The 16,138-nt window shown below is 39.2% G+C and overlaps 1 protein-coding gene across 1 annotated transcript in view; it reads right to left on the bottom strand.

The window, feature by feature from the left end:
* LOC100931979 (L-gulonolactone oxidase) overlaps positions 1-15,852 on the bottom strand; it is a 50,731-nt gene extending 34,879 nt beyond the window's left edge. The window contains exons 1-5 of the mRNA XM_023495428.2: positions 15,705-15,852; positions 13,684-13,785; positions 11,397-11,522; positions 8,942-9,036; positions 3,041-3,131 (exon numbers count right to left, since the gene is read on the bottom strand). Of these exons, the coding sequence (XP_023351196.1) occupies positions 3,041-3,131; positions 8,942-9,036; positions 11,397-11,522; positions 13,684-13,785; positions 15,705-15,710 (420 nt within the window). The 5' untranslated portion in view covers positions 15,711-15,852. The remainder of the gene's footprint in view (positions 1-3,040; positions 3,132-8,941; positions 9,037-11,396; positions 11,523-13,683; positions 13,786-15,704) is intronic.
* Between the last annotated feature and the right edge of the window lie 286 nt (positions 15,853-16,138).

Here is a 16,138-nt window from a genome sequence, read left to right as displayed (position 1 = left end):
TTCCATCTTTCTTTCTGCCTTATGTCCCCTAACTCTGTTCATCATCTTCATCATGGCTTCTAATACTTCTATCCAAAGTCCCTATCTAAGTCAAAAGCCCTGCACCATCTATTCTTACCTCTTTTTTCTATCTTGACTTCTTAGTGAACCATTTTTATTGTACCCTATCCTCTTGACTTGACTCCTTGTCCAGTCAAAGATCACACCTTGGATCAATGCCCAATCCTGGATTATTTCCACCAACCAGATATATCTTCTCACTCTGCCCTTGAAAGCATCCGATTAATATTCAATCAATCAATTAACAAGCACTTCTTTCCTGGGCACTGGGGATCTAAGTACAAAAAATGAAGCAATCCCTATTCTTCTGAAACCTGCATTCTAATAGAGGGAACAGAAGGAATAAATACAATGAAGGGTTGCCTTCCTAGGTGTAGAAGTATGTAAGATTAAGGCCATATTCGTGTCCTAAAATATTAAGAATTAATGTTAGGAAATATTACAGTCTAGAGTCCTTATTTTCATTTGTAAAGACCTAATCAGTTTTCCTGAAATTTAATCAGCTTCAGAAAGGGATCTTAATTTCTTGAGACTCAGAAAATTAGAGAGAACTTGTCTTATGATTTTGTAAGAATCTCTTTTTGTTTAATTCAATTAAGAGGAATTTCTTTTAGTACATCTTGATCTAGATTGAAAAGGGAAATTAGAGAGAGGAGAGAAAGAGGGAGTAATTGTGTTGGGGAAGATAATTTTTCAAAGCAACTCCTGCTGCTACCTCATAATTGTCTTTGTTTGGTAGATTTAAAAGAAAATGTCCCTTTATTTTATGTGGTTGTGGAATTTTGTCTTTTCTTTTAGAATTGTTATAAAATAGAAGAGGACACTTCTTAGGTGAGAGCTAAATCCAATTATCAAGGGGGGGAAAGAAGAAGGAAGGAAGGAAGGAAGGAAGGAAGGAAGGAAGGAAGGAAGGAAGGAAGGCAGGCAGGAAGGAAGGAAGGAAGGAAGGAAGGAAAGAAGGAAGGAAGGAAGGAAGGAAAGAAGAGGGAGGGAGAGGGAGAGAGGAAGGAAAGTTGTATTACAGGATTGAGAAGCTTATTGTAAAGATTGGAATTGTAAAATCTAGGTTCAAATCCAGTCTTAGAGGCTTACTGCCTGTGGGACCTTGGCAATTACTTTATCTCTCTGGGCATCAGTTTCCTCATCTGTAAAATGGGAGGGAAAGGTTGGACAAAGGGGCTCTGAGTTGTGTGTCATCCCACTTATTACAGTTACTACTTTTATGACTTAGAGCAAGTCCCTTCATCTGTCTGAGATTCAGTTCTCTCATCTGTCAAATGAGAAGGCTGGGACTAAATGGGCTCTAAGAACCCTTCTAGTTCTAAATTTATGATCTTAAGTAATATTAGTAACAATGATGGCAATCCTATGTCACAGTGGGCTAGAAAATTCATGCTCTGCTGCACTCATTTCTAAATTTCCTTTTGGTGTGGAGCTCAGGACAGCAGGTGGCATTTGGGAAATTAACCATAACATCCCCTTTGGTCCCCATTTCCAAATTAAACCCTTCTCTTGTTCCCTCCTTCTAATATTCCTCCACACTTTGTTACCTGCTAATTTGGAGGAAAATTGTTTTTGACAAGTACGATTGGTGCTGTTATGCTCAGGGTGAAAGAACAGATAATGCTGAACTAATTTCTGATTAATCATAGTCCAAGCTTGTAGGACAGAATGAGGTCTCTTACCAGATGGGCAAAGGAAGGAACCAGAAAAAGCTTTAAAACTTTGTGAATTCACATAAAAATGAATGAATTGTGATGTTCCATTTTAGCTCTGGAGTTCAGGAACCCAATTGGAACTTAAAACTATGAAGTAGCTAAGGGGTACATGGATAATGTACTTAAGAGTCAGGATGTTTGTTGTTCAGTTGATTTCAGTCATGTCTAATTCTTCATGATCCCATTGAGGGTTTTCTTGGCCAAGATATCTGAGTGGTTTGCCATTTCCTTCTTTAGCTCATTTTACAGATGAGGAAACTAAGGCAAACAGGATTAAATGATCTTCTGAGGGACACACAACTATGAAGCATCTGAGGCCAGATTTGAATTCAGGAACCTGAGTCGTTCAGAGTCAGGATGACTTGAGTTCAGATCCTTCAGGAAGATAGTCTCCTAGTTCTGTGACTCTGGGAATGTCATTTTACTTCTCTGAGATTCAGTTTCCTCAAAGATAAAGAGAGTATCTATTAGTATACTATTATACTAGTAGGTTTTATTAGGAACCTACTTACAGGATTGTTATGAGAATCAAAGATACAACATATGTAAATTGATATATAAATGCTATTTATTCTTATAGCAATTTGGATCATTACCTCCAGTACCCAGTCAGATGGTTCATGATATGTTTTGGTCCAGGGCTTTGTAAACATTTTCCACTCATGACCCCTTTTTGTCCAGGTGTAGAAGTATATAAAGTAGATATACAAATCTAACATTTACTGATAATAAGTCATAATTTCATGACCCCTACATTCAGTTACATGACCCCACTTGAGGTCATGAGCCACAGTTTAAGAAACTTTGTTTTAGGTTATAAGGATCTGAGACTCCAGACCCATAGAATGTGTGAACATTTCCTGTTCTTCAATCTTCTTGCACAAGTGCTGTTCAGTGGCTTGTTAATCTCCCATTAGGATCACAGTAACAAGTTCACATTTACAGGGAGCTTTTTAAAAACTTCAGGATCCTAACAACCCTATTTATTCCCCTACAAAATAAGTGAAACAAGTATTATCATCATCTCTTGTATGAGCTACAAGAAAAACCACTCAGAGTGAAAGTTCCTTAATCCTTGACAGAGTTCAGCCACAAAAATGGAAGTTTGCACTTGATCCCAGAGCTCTCACCTCTCATGGGAAAAATTGGCTCTCATGGAAACAGAAATAGATGCCTTTCCCACTTTCACTCCTCTCTGAGCCTATGATTTTGTGAATTAGTCACCATTAGCCTGTGATTCTGGCATAGAATTCCATTCTCACCTGAGTGGCCAAAATGCCATGCTTGATCCCGGTGTTGTGGGTTCCTGTCCCAATCACACCAGCAGCAGTAACATCTGATACAGCTCCCAAGCTGCAGCCCCAGAAAAGAAAGTGGAAAAAGAGGAAGGACAGAAGAAGTGATTAATTTTCCTTTGCAAAATAGACTATTTATCCATGAACAGTCAGACAGGTGTATGCAGACCAACCCTAAGCCAGAAAACTGAAGTCTACTCTCAGCCTACCATGTTTTATCTTCTTCCTTTTCAATTCTAACATCCTGGTTCATCTTTTATTTTTTTTAAAATTTGTATTTGATTTGTTTTTTCCCTAGTTACATTTAAAACAACTTTTTTACATTTGTTTTTAAAACTTTTGAGTTCTAGGTTCTCTCCATTAACTCACCCATAATTAAGAAACCACATGTAAAATTATGCAAAATTTTCCATAGAAGTCATGTTGTGAAAGAAAATGCAGATTTCCCAACCTAATGAAAATAAAAACTCTCAAGAAAAATAAAGAGAGAGACACAGAGAGACAGAGAGACAGAGAAAGAAAGAGAGAGAGAGACAGAGAGAGAGAGAGACAGAGAAAGAGAGAGAGAGACAGAGAGTCAGAGAGACAGAGAAAGAAAGAGAGAGACAGAGAAAGAGAGAGACACACAGAGAGAGACAGAGAGAGAGAGAGACAGAGAGAGAGAGAGAGAGAGAGAGAGAGAGAGAGAGAGAGAGAGAATATGCTTCAATCTGTATTCAAACACAATCAGTTCCTTCTCTGGATATGGATAGGATTTTTCATCATAAGTCCTTCAGAGCAGTCATGGATCATTGTATTACTGAGAATAGCAAAGTTGTTTCCAGCTGGACATCCCAGAACATTGCTACTTTATACACAGTACATTTCACTTTGCTTGAGATCATGGAGGATTTTCCAGGTGTTTGTTTGTTTGTTTGTTTTTTGAGAACATCCTGCTCATCATTTCCCATAGAACAATAATATTCCATTTCAAACACATCCCGGTGCTCCTTTTAAAGCAATATGTTTATCCCAAGCTCTAATATGGTTAGGGTTCAAATTCTAGAATAGAGTTCTAACAGGTATCATAAGATATAGTTAAAAAAAGAAAGAAAGAAAGAAAGAAAGCTTTAGATTTGGAGTCCGAATCCTAATTCTCCTATTTATTGCTCCCTGATGACCTCAAGCAAAAAACTTTATGTTCCTTGGTATCAACAGCTTCTTAAAATTAGCGGGAGAGACAGGGTTTATGTTATGTGGATTCCATAACTTCTTAGACCCTTTTTAGTGCTAATCCTGTAATCATTCAACAAACACTTTTTAAAAGCAACTACTTTGTGTCAAGCATTAGATTATACTCCAGGGGATATGGAGATAAAAGTTCCTGCCTTCAAAGAACTTACATTCTATTGAGGGAGGCAACACACACACTACTTGTAAAGGAACAGAGCTGGGCTGGAGAGCAACCAGACTCTCCAGAGAAGCCCTTACTAGTTATGGTAATTGATCTATCATTTTTCCTAGAAGGTAAAGGCAGGTAGGTGTCACAGTGCATATACACATACATATATATTTATATATCACTGCATATATCAGTATAGACAAGTAAATAGAAGGTAACAATACTAGGGGAAAATCAGAAAAGGCCTCCAGCAGAAGACGGTACTTGAGCTGTATCTAGAAGGTTTGGGAGTTCAATTCCAGCCTCAATCAATCACTAGCTACATGATCTTAAGTGAGTCACTTAACTCTGCCTTGGAGGCAGTTAAGTTTAGGCTCAGTGGATAGAGTACTGGGTTGAGTGCCAAGAATTACTAAAGTCAAATCTAGCCTCAAACACCTACTAGTTGTATGATCCTGGGCAAGTCACTCAAACTGTTTGTCTTAATCCACAAGAGAAGGAAATGGCTAAACACTCCAGTATCTTTTCAAAGCCCACAGACAGTATGGTCCATGGGATCATGAAGAGCCAGACGAGGTGGACAGCAACCATGGAGGGAGAGCATTCTGGATGTGAGGTGCCTGTCCAAAGGTACCACGGTGAGAGATGGACTATTGTGTGGGATAGATAGCAGGAAGCCCCGTTTGATTGGACTGCAGAGTGAATGAAGGGAAGTGATAAACCATAAAGTTGGAGTCAGGCTGTCAAAAGGCACTGAATGCCAAACAGCGAGATCTGTATTTGATCTTAGAGTCAGCAGGGGAGTGATATTCTGCCACCCAGGATCTTTGTGCCTAAGGAACTTAGACCTGCCTCCTTCCCCACCTCGTTCCTTGCCCACAACAGAGCTTTGATAAATACTAACTGACTGTTTATCAAAGTGGCACTTTGCTTTGTACGATCTGTGTGACCTTGGATAGTATCTTTGAGTTCTAGTTTCTTCATCCATAAAATATAGGGTTAGACTGGATGGCCACTGGGATCCCACCTATTTCTGGATCTATGAAATCTCTTATTCTAAATCCAGAGTTCCTGCCTCTGCCAATTATTGCTGTCCTTCTCAGCTAACTCCCCTGAATCTATTAAAATTAGAAGGTTGAAAAAGATGAGCTTGAAGAGGATCTAAAAGCTGGGATTATAAAGCAAAGGGTCTTAACTTTTTTGTGCTTCTTGGACCTCTTCGGCAGTTTTGGTGAAAAGGCCTAGGGACTTCAACTCAAAAGAACAATTTTAATTGCATAAAAGACAGAAAGTTATAAAGGAAACCAAGAATATAGATATAGTTACATCCTTTTAAAAAATAAACTATCAATCATTTGTGAGGGGAAAGGAGGAGAGAGACATTGGCAGAGTCAGGAACCCAAGTTTCCCTGAGTTCAGATACCAAACAACACAATAAGCCACTCAAACTCTGCCACAGGGAAATAAATATGAGTGAGATGGCTCACCTTCATAGTCCCAAGGACTTTGCTTGATTAATAATTATTGACCATTTTTAACCTTTATTATATATATTTATTGGCATCATTTATTAGTTTTACTGTTCATTATTTTCAGTCGTGTCTACCTGTCTGTGACCCATTTGGGATTTTTTTTGGCAAAAATATAGGAGTGAGGAAATTGAGGAAGACATTTCAGTGACTTGCCCAGGGTCACCCAGCTAGTCAATGGGATTTGAACTCAGAAAAATGAGTCTTCCTGATTCTAGGTCTGTTGCTCTATCCACTGTACCACCTAGCTGCCCATTTATTTATTTATATTATTTATACATTTATATATGTATATATGTGTGTGCATACATGCATACTATATAGAGAGATATAGATCTATAGTGTGCATATATATAAATATTCACACACACATATACATATATATAATATTCTAGTACCTTAAGATTACAATGGATTCTGCATACATTACCTCATTCAGTCTTCACAAATTACCCTTCAGGCAGATAGGTGGATTGGTGAAAAGAGAACTGGGCCTATACTACCCAGTCAGGATGACCAGAGTCCAAATTTAGCTTGAGAAACTTACTAGATATGTGAAAGTCTGGGCAAGACACTTAACTCTGCCTCATTTTCTTCCTCTGTAAAATGAACATAATAGTTGCTATCTTCCAGGGTTGAAGGGATCAAATAAAGTAATATTTGCAAAAGTGCTTAGCACATGGTAGAAGCTATATAAATTTTGGCTATTATTGTTCTTATCTTTTAGAGGTGGATGCTTCTATTTCTATTTTGCAGATTAGAATAAGTAAAATTCAGGAAGGTTAAGTGATTTTCCAAAAGTCACATAGATAATGAGCATTGAAAGTAGGAGTTGAAGATAGATTTGGTGCTCATCTCCTTAACCCTCAACCCCCATACCTGAGTTGCCTCCAGAAGAGCAAGGGGGGAGCCTACCAGCCTGGAACACATTCATTTTTAAGAGCACAGCAGGGACTGTACACTCCCCCAGGAGAGAGAGCATGACCACATTCTTAAGATGAACAGAGTGAAAGAAATTCTAATGCTCCAGAAATTAATGCTCATAATTAATAAGAACAAATTCCTTCCTGTCCTCATTGGTCACAGGATCTAGTGTGAAAAATTCCTACTGAGCTCAGAAGAATTCAAGAGACAGCTCCTTCCTCCCTGTTATGGGACCACATCCTTGGGATGTCAATGATTACTGAGAGACAGTGAGCAGAGACCTTAAGTCCTGACTTTGAGGCACTGATTGAACAGATCAATACTATGTTTTCAGGGTCACAGAACCCAGAATAATTCTCCTAACTGTTACCCAAAATCCCACAAGTGGAGATTTATTCCTTTGGCTTAATTTTGGTGCCCATCAAAATGCCATTGCCCTGGGAGAGAAAAAAAGTATTTCCATCTCTGCCTTTACAAAGTAAAATTTCATCTTTTCCTTGCAGACAGAGCACATGATCTGCTTGTTTATATATCAGTATTTCAAAAGAGCTGAGATGTCACCAATGTGGGTGGAAAGAGAGCAAGCAGAAGATGCTGGATTTGTATCCTTTTATTGCTACTTAGAGGGTTGTGGGTTTATAGCTGAAAGGATTTTAAAGTCATCCAGTCCAACTTGAAGCTCAAGGTCACCCAAGGAGCAATCCTGAGGTTGCTTCCAACGTTTTCCCACTGTGCCACACTCTTTAGTTATGTAACTGTGGGAAAGTCGTGCAGCCTGGAAAGTGTGCTAGATTTGGAGTCACAGAGAATCTGGTTCAAATCTCAGCTCTATAACTTATTCTCTCTGTGTGACATCAAGCATATCTTCCTCTGAGATTTGATTCTTTCCTGTAAAAGATATGGTTGGTGCTTTCTAGTTCTAAATCTGTGATATTTTAATTCTACAAACCTCTCTGAGTCTCAGTTTCCTTATCTGTAAAGTGGAGATGCTAATTCTTCCACTACTTCCAGTTCACTTGCATCACCTCCCTAATTTCATGGTCTTCTTTGAGAACGAAGGACAAACAACTTAATAGAAGAACTCTTTACCATCCTTAAAGTGCGAGGTACAGATGAGTTCTTGTTCCCTCTCCTAAAGGATGCTAAAATACAGCTCTCCTCCTGTGCCTTAATTGAGGGTCCATCTATCTATCTTAGTCAATAGACCAAATCCCAAAATTGTTACTAGCCTTTCAGTAATGTGCTCTCCAACCTTACTGAGGCTGGACCTCAGAACAAAAATCTTCTCAGTCTTTAGGTCCAAATTCAAAGCCTTTGCACTATTGGTAGAACCTCTGAGAACTCAAGGTCAACCTCCTTGCCAGGGTGATGGATGACTCTAATAGAAGTTCTCCTTTGCTCTTTCCAGAAATTCAAGCATCCACCTGGACAGCATGATAGGGTTGAAGAGAATGAGCTGAACTTTAGAGTTAGAGGTTTTGGTTATATAGTCATTTGTAGTTCTTTATTACCCCCTTTGGGGTTTTCTTAGCAAACATACAGGAGCAATGTGCCATTTCCTTCTCAAGCTCATTTTATGGATAAGGAAACTGAGGCAAATAGGGTTAAATGAGTTACCTGCAGTCACAGAGTTTGTAGGTGTTTGAGGCCAGATTTGAATTCATGAGGAGGAATTTTCTGACTCCAGGTCTGGAATTCTATCCACTGCACCACCTAGCTACCCCAGAGTCAGAAAATCTGGATTCTAATTCCAGCTGTGTCACTTATTTCTCATGTGACTTTGAGCAATCAAATGAGAGTCTACCAAACCCTGTCAAAAATAAAAGAGAAACAGATCCTGTTCTCAAGTCATGTAATTCCCCCTGGGCTGCAGCTTCTTTATCTGTAAAATGAAAGGATTGGAGTTGGTGACCTCTAAGGTCCCTTCCCACACTACAATCTATGTTGCTATGACTTGGGATTAGAGAGAACCAGGAAATCAGTCTCTCCTCTTGCGACAATAAGTCACCACTAAGATAGAAAGGTCTTGCTTACTTGGAGAGTGCCAAGCCATATTTTCTCAGCTCCACATTCAAGTCCATCAGGAAGATACCTGCTTCCACTGTGACTTGACGCTTTTCCTTGTCTACCTGCAAAAGAACAGAGCTGGAGAGTTAATCTACTGTCCTGAGAAGCCCTTGTCATTCATAGTGATTGAGCTAATCTTTTCCTAGAAGGTAAAGATAGTTAGATGTCACAATACATAGGGCACTGGGTTTGGAGTCAAGAAAACCTGAATTCAAATCCTGATTCATACTTACTAGGTTTGTGCCTCAAGTTAAGTCACTTAACCTCTAAATGCCTCCATTTCTTTTTTCTTTTTTTAAATTTTATTTATTTAAAGCCTTTTATTTTCAAAATATATGCATATAGTTTTCAACATTCACCCCTGCAAAATCTTGTGCTCCAATTTTTTTCCTTCCCTTTTCTCTGCCTCCTCCTTTAGACAGCAAGCAATCCAGTATATGTTAAACATGTACAATTCTTTGATACTTATTTCCACAATTATCATGCTGCAAAAGAAAAATCAGATCAAAAAGAAAAAATGAAAAAAGAAAACAAAAGGCAAGCAAACAACAACAACAAAAATGAAAATACTATATTTGGTCCACATTTAGTATCCACAGACCTTTTTCTGGATGCAGATATCTCTCTCCATCACAAGTCTATTGAAATTAATGCCTCAGTTTTCTCATCCATGAAATGAGAGGGCTAGAGTCTCATTTTGCTGGTCTCTAAGGTCCCTTCTGACTCTATGTCTATGATCCTCTGATGCAGCCTGCATTTGTGGTAGGAATGCCCCCAGCCTAACTGAACTTCTCCCTTGGGAAGCTGAGGACTAAGTGTAGCTAAGTGGAGAGGGTTAGAAGAAAACTACAAAGAAAAAAGTAATCCAGGAGATCCTGATTTGGGAACAGAGACTAGAGCAATTAAGCATCATGTCCACAGTTAATGTGGGGGGTGAGGCTAGATTCTGGCAGGGATCATTACACAGGCATATCCAGGTAATGGAGCCCATTCCCCTACATGTCCAGGTTTCTTTGGGAAGCTGTCAGGTCACTGAGAAAAGACCCTCAGTCTCACTAGAGCTCTGAACTCTCCTTGCCTTCTTCCCAAACTAGACTGAGTTCTTTAATTAACGAAGCAGCAGGAGAAAATCTGGACAGGAAAAAAGGGTAACTGGATGCTCCAGCAAATACTTTAGGGAAATCAATTAGCATAATTCTGCTAATTTAGTCACCCTTAATTATTACCATGGCTGATCTCTTGATGGAATTTTTAGGAAGAGGCATTTTACATCAATGAGCCTGCATGGTAATGAATTGGATTTAGGCAAGAATTGGACCTTCAAGGTCATCTTCAAAACCTCATTTTACAGATGGGAAAACTGAGGCTTAAAGAAAGAAATTAACTTACTCAGAGATTTATCTTTCCACCTCTTTTACATCTTATTCCCACCTTTCATATTTTTCAATCTAGTATCACTGACCTCCTGATTTTTCCTTGAATGCAATACTCTATCTCTTGACTTAGCACTTTCACTGGATGTCTCTTCTCTCTAGAATTCTTTCCCAAAACATCTTCACCGGCTGGCTTCCCTGGCTTTCTCCAAATCTCAGGTAAGTTAAGTCTTACCTTCCATAAGGAGGCAGGGTCGTTTCCTGATCCCTCTTAATACTAGGGATCTTTCCTCTATTGATTATATCCAATTTACTCTGTAAATAGCTTGTTTGTACTTAGCTGTTTCGCTTATTACTGTAAGCATCTTAAGAACAGGAACCAACTTTTTGACTTTCTTTGTATACTCAGCACAGTGTCTGGAACATAATAATTGCTTAATTAAGGCTAACTATTGTTGAGTGATGAATGATTCATAGGTAAAAGGCACAGATGGGATGAGGACCCAGGTCCCCTGACTCCAAATACAGCATTCTTTCTTAGAGGCTGATGACTAAGTGTGCACCTGATTAAAAGAACTAGTTCTGCCAAAAATCACTACCAGAAGATATTTCTAACCTCCTATAGGGTCTGTGCTATAGGAAAGAGCACTAGGCTGAGTGCCCAGGAGAGGTGGGCTCTTGTCCTGGCTCTGCTATTAATGAGCTTGGTGGTCTCCTCGGGCCTGTAAAATGAGGGGGTTGGACTAAGTGATCTCTAAGGTAGAATCCCTTCCAGCTCCAACATTCTCAGACTCTCTCCCTGAGCCAAGGCTCACTTTTCAGCAAAGAACACAATAGTTCATAATAAGAGGGCCTTGCACTCTCACTCAGAGGTGGGAAAGCTTAAAGACATCAATTTACAGGTGTAATGGGGCATTAATAGTTGTTTTCCACTTCTACTACCTCCTCAAGGCGTCTGCCCTAAACATCAAGCCTTTGGGAAGGAAGGCAAAGTTTGTCAGAATCTGGGGGTCTCAGAAGGTTAGAAATCTAATCGTTTATGGGGTTACCTTGAGAATCCGGTTCATCTTTCCCATATGGATCATGAAGCCATCAGTGCAGGCGATATCTGAGGGTGAATGGCCTCCCCCAACTGCCTTCACACGTTTGTTTTGCTTCCTGGCTAGATCCAGCACCTACAGAGATATCAAGACTAGGTTTAGGACCTTCTCTCCCTCCCTCCTTCCTTCTTCCCTCCTTTCCCCCTCCTTTCCCTTCCTCCCTCTCTTCATCCCTTCCTCTATTATTTCTTTCCTTCTCTACTTCCTTCCATTCCTTCTTCCTTTCTTTTATCCTTCCTTTCTTCCCTTCTCCCTCTCTTCCCTCCTCCCTTCTCTCTTTCCTTCTCCCTCTCTTCCCTCCTCCCTTCTCTCTTTCCCTTTCTTCCTCTCTTCCTTCCTTCCCTTCCCTCCTCCCTTCCCTCCTCCCTCCCTTCCCTTTTCCTTCCTCTTTTCCCTCCTTCCCTCTCTTCTACCCTCCTCTCTTCCTCCCTCTCTTCTTTTCTTCCTTCTCTTTCCTTTCATCCCTCCCTCCTTCTTCCCTTCCTTCTCTCTCTTATCAGTATCCCCACATTTCATAACACTTAGAAAACTAAGTATGTGAAAATGAATTCAGTCCATTCTCATTAAGTCTTTAAAGAAAAGAAATATTATCGATATCTTTTGTTTTTATACAACTTTCATTTCCCTTTATATGTATCCTTCCCAACCCAGAGAGTCATCCCTTATGATAAAGAATAAAAAAGAAAGTTAAAAAGACAGTTCAGCAAGACTACCCAACACAGAGTCCAATACAGTCCAGTACAATGCCTTGTATTCAGTTCCCCACCTCTGTAAAAAGAGTGACCTCCTCTACTATGAAGAAATGATGACTATAAGCCAAGAAATAATTATGTAGTGGTAAGCTTTCTCCTGGAAGGATGTAATGAAAAGAGGAGCCAGGGAAATCAAAAGAGAGCTAAATCTAGAAAGAGGAAATAAAGAAGTGGGAAAGAAACTGAAGTGTGTGTGGGTGGCTGATGGAGTGTGACTGAAAAGAAATAAAAGCAGAGTGGCTTAATGGTAGAATGTTGGGCTTGGTGCTCCAATCATTCCTCTGACACTGTTAGTTTTGTGATTGAGAAAGGCAATTTCCTTGGTCTTAACTACAGTCAGTTCTGCTATTGACCTATACAGAATTGAGCAATTCAAAAACTGCAAAGCTTATGGGAAAAATAGGTTGAGGTACAAACACTCAGAAACTTCATCAGTTACCCACTAAAACACATTTGAGGTAATAAAAATGATAGCACAGTTTTAAATGGTTAGGTTTTGTTTATACACACACACACATATAATATATTAAATGGTTAGGAAATACATAAATGTGACAATAAAAGTAGCAGGCTACTGCTCTGTCTAGGCAATTCTAGGACTAAAGTAGAGCTAAGGAATGCATTACACAAGTGGGGACCAACTCTTCTCTGCCCATACTTTCATCTGTACTAGAAGATATCTATATAATAAATGTGATTCTTAGATATGTTTAGGATATTGAATGGTTTTTTTATATATGGAAAAGTTGACAGATGCAAAAGTATAGATAACCACAATCTTGCAGAATAAAAGGAACTGAGGCAGTTGGCAGATGTTTGACATGTATGACTGGAATACTATCAAGTTCAGTTTAGTTGGGCAGATTTCTTTCATTCTTGCTATTTCTCAAGGAAGAAATTGAGCATAAACAAGCTCAAAATTTAAGTTATGTTCAAATTGTTCTCTAATATAGCAATTTAATTCAGACACATTCACATTTTCAAAACAAACTTTAGCAAAACTGACCATAGTTAGATAGAGGATCACCTATAGTCTTGAATTATGGAGTTCCCACAAAGGAAATTTTGCACCCTTGCAAATTCAGGCAGGAAGAAATGAAAATGGTCATCATGGTTCTCTGAGAGTAAATTCATTTAGCTCTTTTCCATAATGGCTTGCCATGAAATTTTGGACTTTTCTGGGTCCAGGAAAGACAATCTCCTGGGTCTCTGCCATAGGAGAATTGTAGGGATGAAACTGCTGTGCTCATACTCTCACAGAGCTAGATTTTAAAAGGACAGAGGTATTTTATTCTACCTCCCTCACTACAGGAGAGGAAATTAGTCTCAGGCAGAATACATAATTAGTATGTGCCAGATGTAATATTGCAACCCAGGGCCAGCATTTCTTCCATCATACCACACTGCTTTTCTATGGGTAGAACTGTGGGTCATCCCTGATGGAGGCTTAGTTTAAGCCTCCCATTGTTGACAGTGTCACTCACCTGTCTGACCTCCTCCACACATGTGGGCTGAAAGTACATCTCCGGGGAGCAGCCATAGGTCTTTGCCCAGTTCTGGAACTTGAATCCTTTCTGGCCATGCACCTGAATTGTGAATAACATAAGATGAACAATCACTTAAATGATGGGGCCTCAAACTTCAAGAAATGACCTTTGCTTTCCAGAACTGATCCCAACCCATCATTCAACCTGCTTTCTCCCACTCCCTTCTATTTTTCAACTCTGCCCTGACAGATGGACAAGGGTATAGGAAAGTCATTTCCATGTAACAATTCACAGGATTATAAATTTAGAGCCTGAAGGGACTTCAGGTGCCATTTAGTCCAAACTAAGTCACAGAGGTAGTAATAGGCAGGATTTGAACCGAGATTCTGACCCCAAATCTAGCTCTCTTTCCATTATACCATGAAACATAAAGGCAGAGAAGACATTTTACCCAAGTCATCAACCAACTGGAAACCAACTTTTGGTATCTTTTGGAAGCCCTTTCCAAGCTGGATTAGGGTTTTCTTTAAAATGGCTCCTTAAAATCATTTATTTTTTGAAGATATTCAATTTGGGAGGATTTAGAACTGGCCAGAGAGGTGTCTGCAGGTTCCCCATTATCAGGAAAGGGGGAAAGTATCGTTAGACAGAGCTCATGAGTAATTAGGGGGGAAGAGAACACATCCAGGCTGACAAAAAGTTGGTGGAGAAAGAAAATCATGGATTTGGGAAGATTGTAGAGGATTTTGGAAGATCACAGATAATTAATAATCAGAGGCAGGATTTGAACCTGGTTTTCTGGATTCCAGCTATGTGGTGCCACAGTGCATAGATCTCCAGACCTGAAATCAGAAAGACTCATCTTCTGAATACAAATCTGGCCACAAATGGTTACTAGCTGTGTGACCTTGGACAAATCACTTAATCCTATTTGCCTCAATTTTCTCATCTGTAAAATGAGCTGGGGAAAGAAATGGCAAACTGCTCCAGTATCTTTGCCAAGATATAGAGTCATAAAAAGTTAGACAAGACTAAAATAAGACTGAAACCAAACAAAAGCAACTTCTGATTAGAGTTAATGCTCATTCCACTGTATTGTGCTACTGCCCTGATCAAATGATAGCAAACCCTTTATCAAATATGATAGGCAACATCAAATATTTTGCAAACTTTAAAGCATTTTTATGCCTTAATTTAGCTAAGAGACATAGAGCTGAGAAGAGAGAACTGGGTTCAAATGCCAACTCTGAAGCATACAGACTGTGTGATCCTGAACAAGTCATTAACCATCTTAGTGTCCTAGAACAGAAGTATCAAATACACAATCTTGGAAAATATTTGGCAAAATAAATAAAACTTCAAAAGAAAAAAGATCATACTCATATATCATTTTCTTTTTCTTTTTTACATTTTTAAAAAAATTATTATTTTATTAGTTTTTTATTTTCAAAACATATGCATGGATAATTTTTCCACAATGATGCTTGCAAAACCTTCTGTTCCAAATTTTTCCCTCCCTTGCCTCTACCTCCTCCCTTAGATGGCAAGCAATCCAATATATATTAAACATATTAAAAATATCATATGTAATTTTCTAAGTCAATATGCAGCCACTAGGGATCCTCAGGTAAAGGTTAGTGACTACGGTTTCTATTTGCTCTAAGCAATTCGTTAAGTGGCTGAGGTGCTGAACTGCATTTGTAAAGAAAATTTCTTGATTAGGCAGTTGCCCAAACCAATTAATATGCAGATCCATTATTATTACTATTGGAGTCTAGTCCTATATCAGATATTACAATGCCCCATGAAGGTATTTCATCCTTGTATTCTAAATGCAGTGCCTAAAATTCCAGTACGAGTGTAAGGAGCAAATCGTCAAACCTTTAAATAGGTCCCCTGTCCACATGGCTGTTGCTCAGAATCCTTGACCCTACTTATTTGAATCTCTGGAGGGTCCCAGACCTAAACCAGACTTCTAGAACTGACTTATGCTAGTTTCATAATGGGAAATTTCCTACCATCATATCCAGCTATCCAGTTGTTCCCGGTCTGGGTCTGTTTCTCTCTCTCTCTGGAAATGAGATGTTCCTGGACAGAGATGTCAAAGCAAAGATGATTTTCAGAAGAAGAGAAGTAAGGAGTCCTCTCCTGGTTTTAACAGTTCTATCTCATCTGCTGCGTCAGCCCTTAGGGGTTTGGGACTAGGTAATATGTAACTGACCCTTTTCCCCAGGGAGGGAGATGAGATTATGAACTGCAAGCTGACCTATATCTCCAGGGCAGGGGAAAGAAAAAAAAAAGGGGGGGGGGGAAATAGAAGGAATATCTCTCAGATTATTTCCAGTTTATCCTATATATATCCTGTTTGTATTATTTATCAGCCTATTATCCTCCCCTAAAGAATGTAAGTTCTTAGAGAGAAGGGGATGGTTTTGCTGTTGCTTTGTGGTCA

The sequence above is a fragment of the Sarcophilus harrisii genome, chromosome 2, assembly GCF_902635505.1.
Source record: "Sarcophilus harrisii chromosome 2, mSarHar1.11, whole genome shotgun sequence".
Lineage (NCBI taxonomy): Eukaryota > Metazoa > Chordata > Mammalia > Dasyuromorphia > Dasyuridae > Sarcophilus > Sarcophilus harrisii.
The sequence above is the reverse complement of the archived record's forward strand: the minus strand, read 5'-3'. Positions and strand labels throughout refer to the sequence as shown.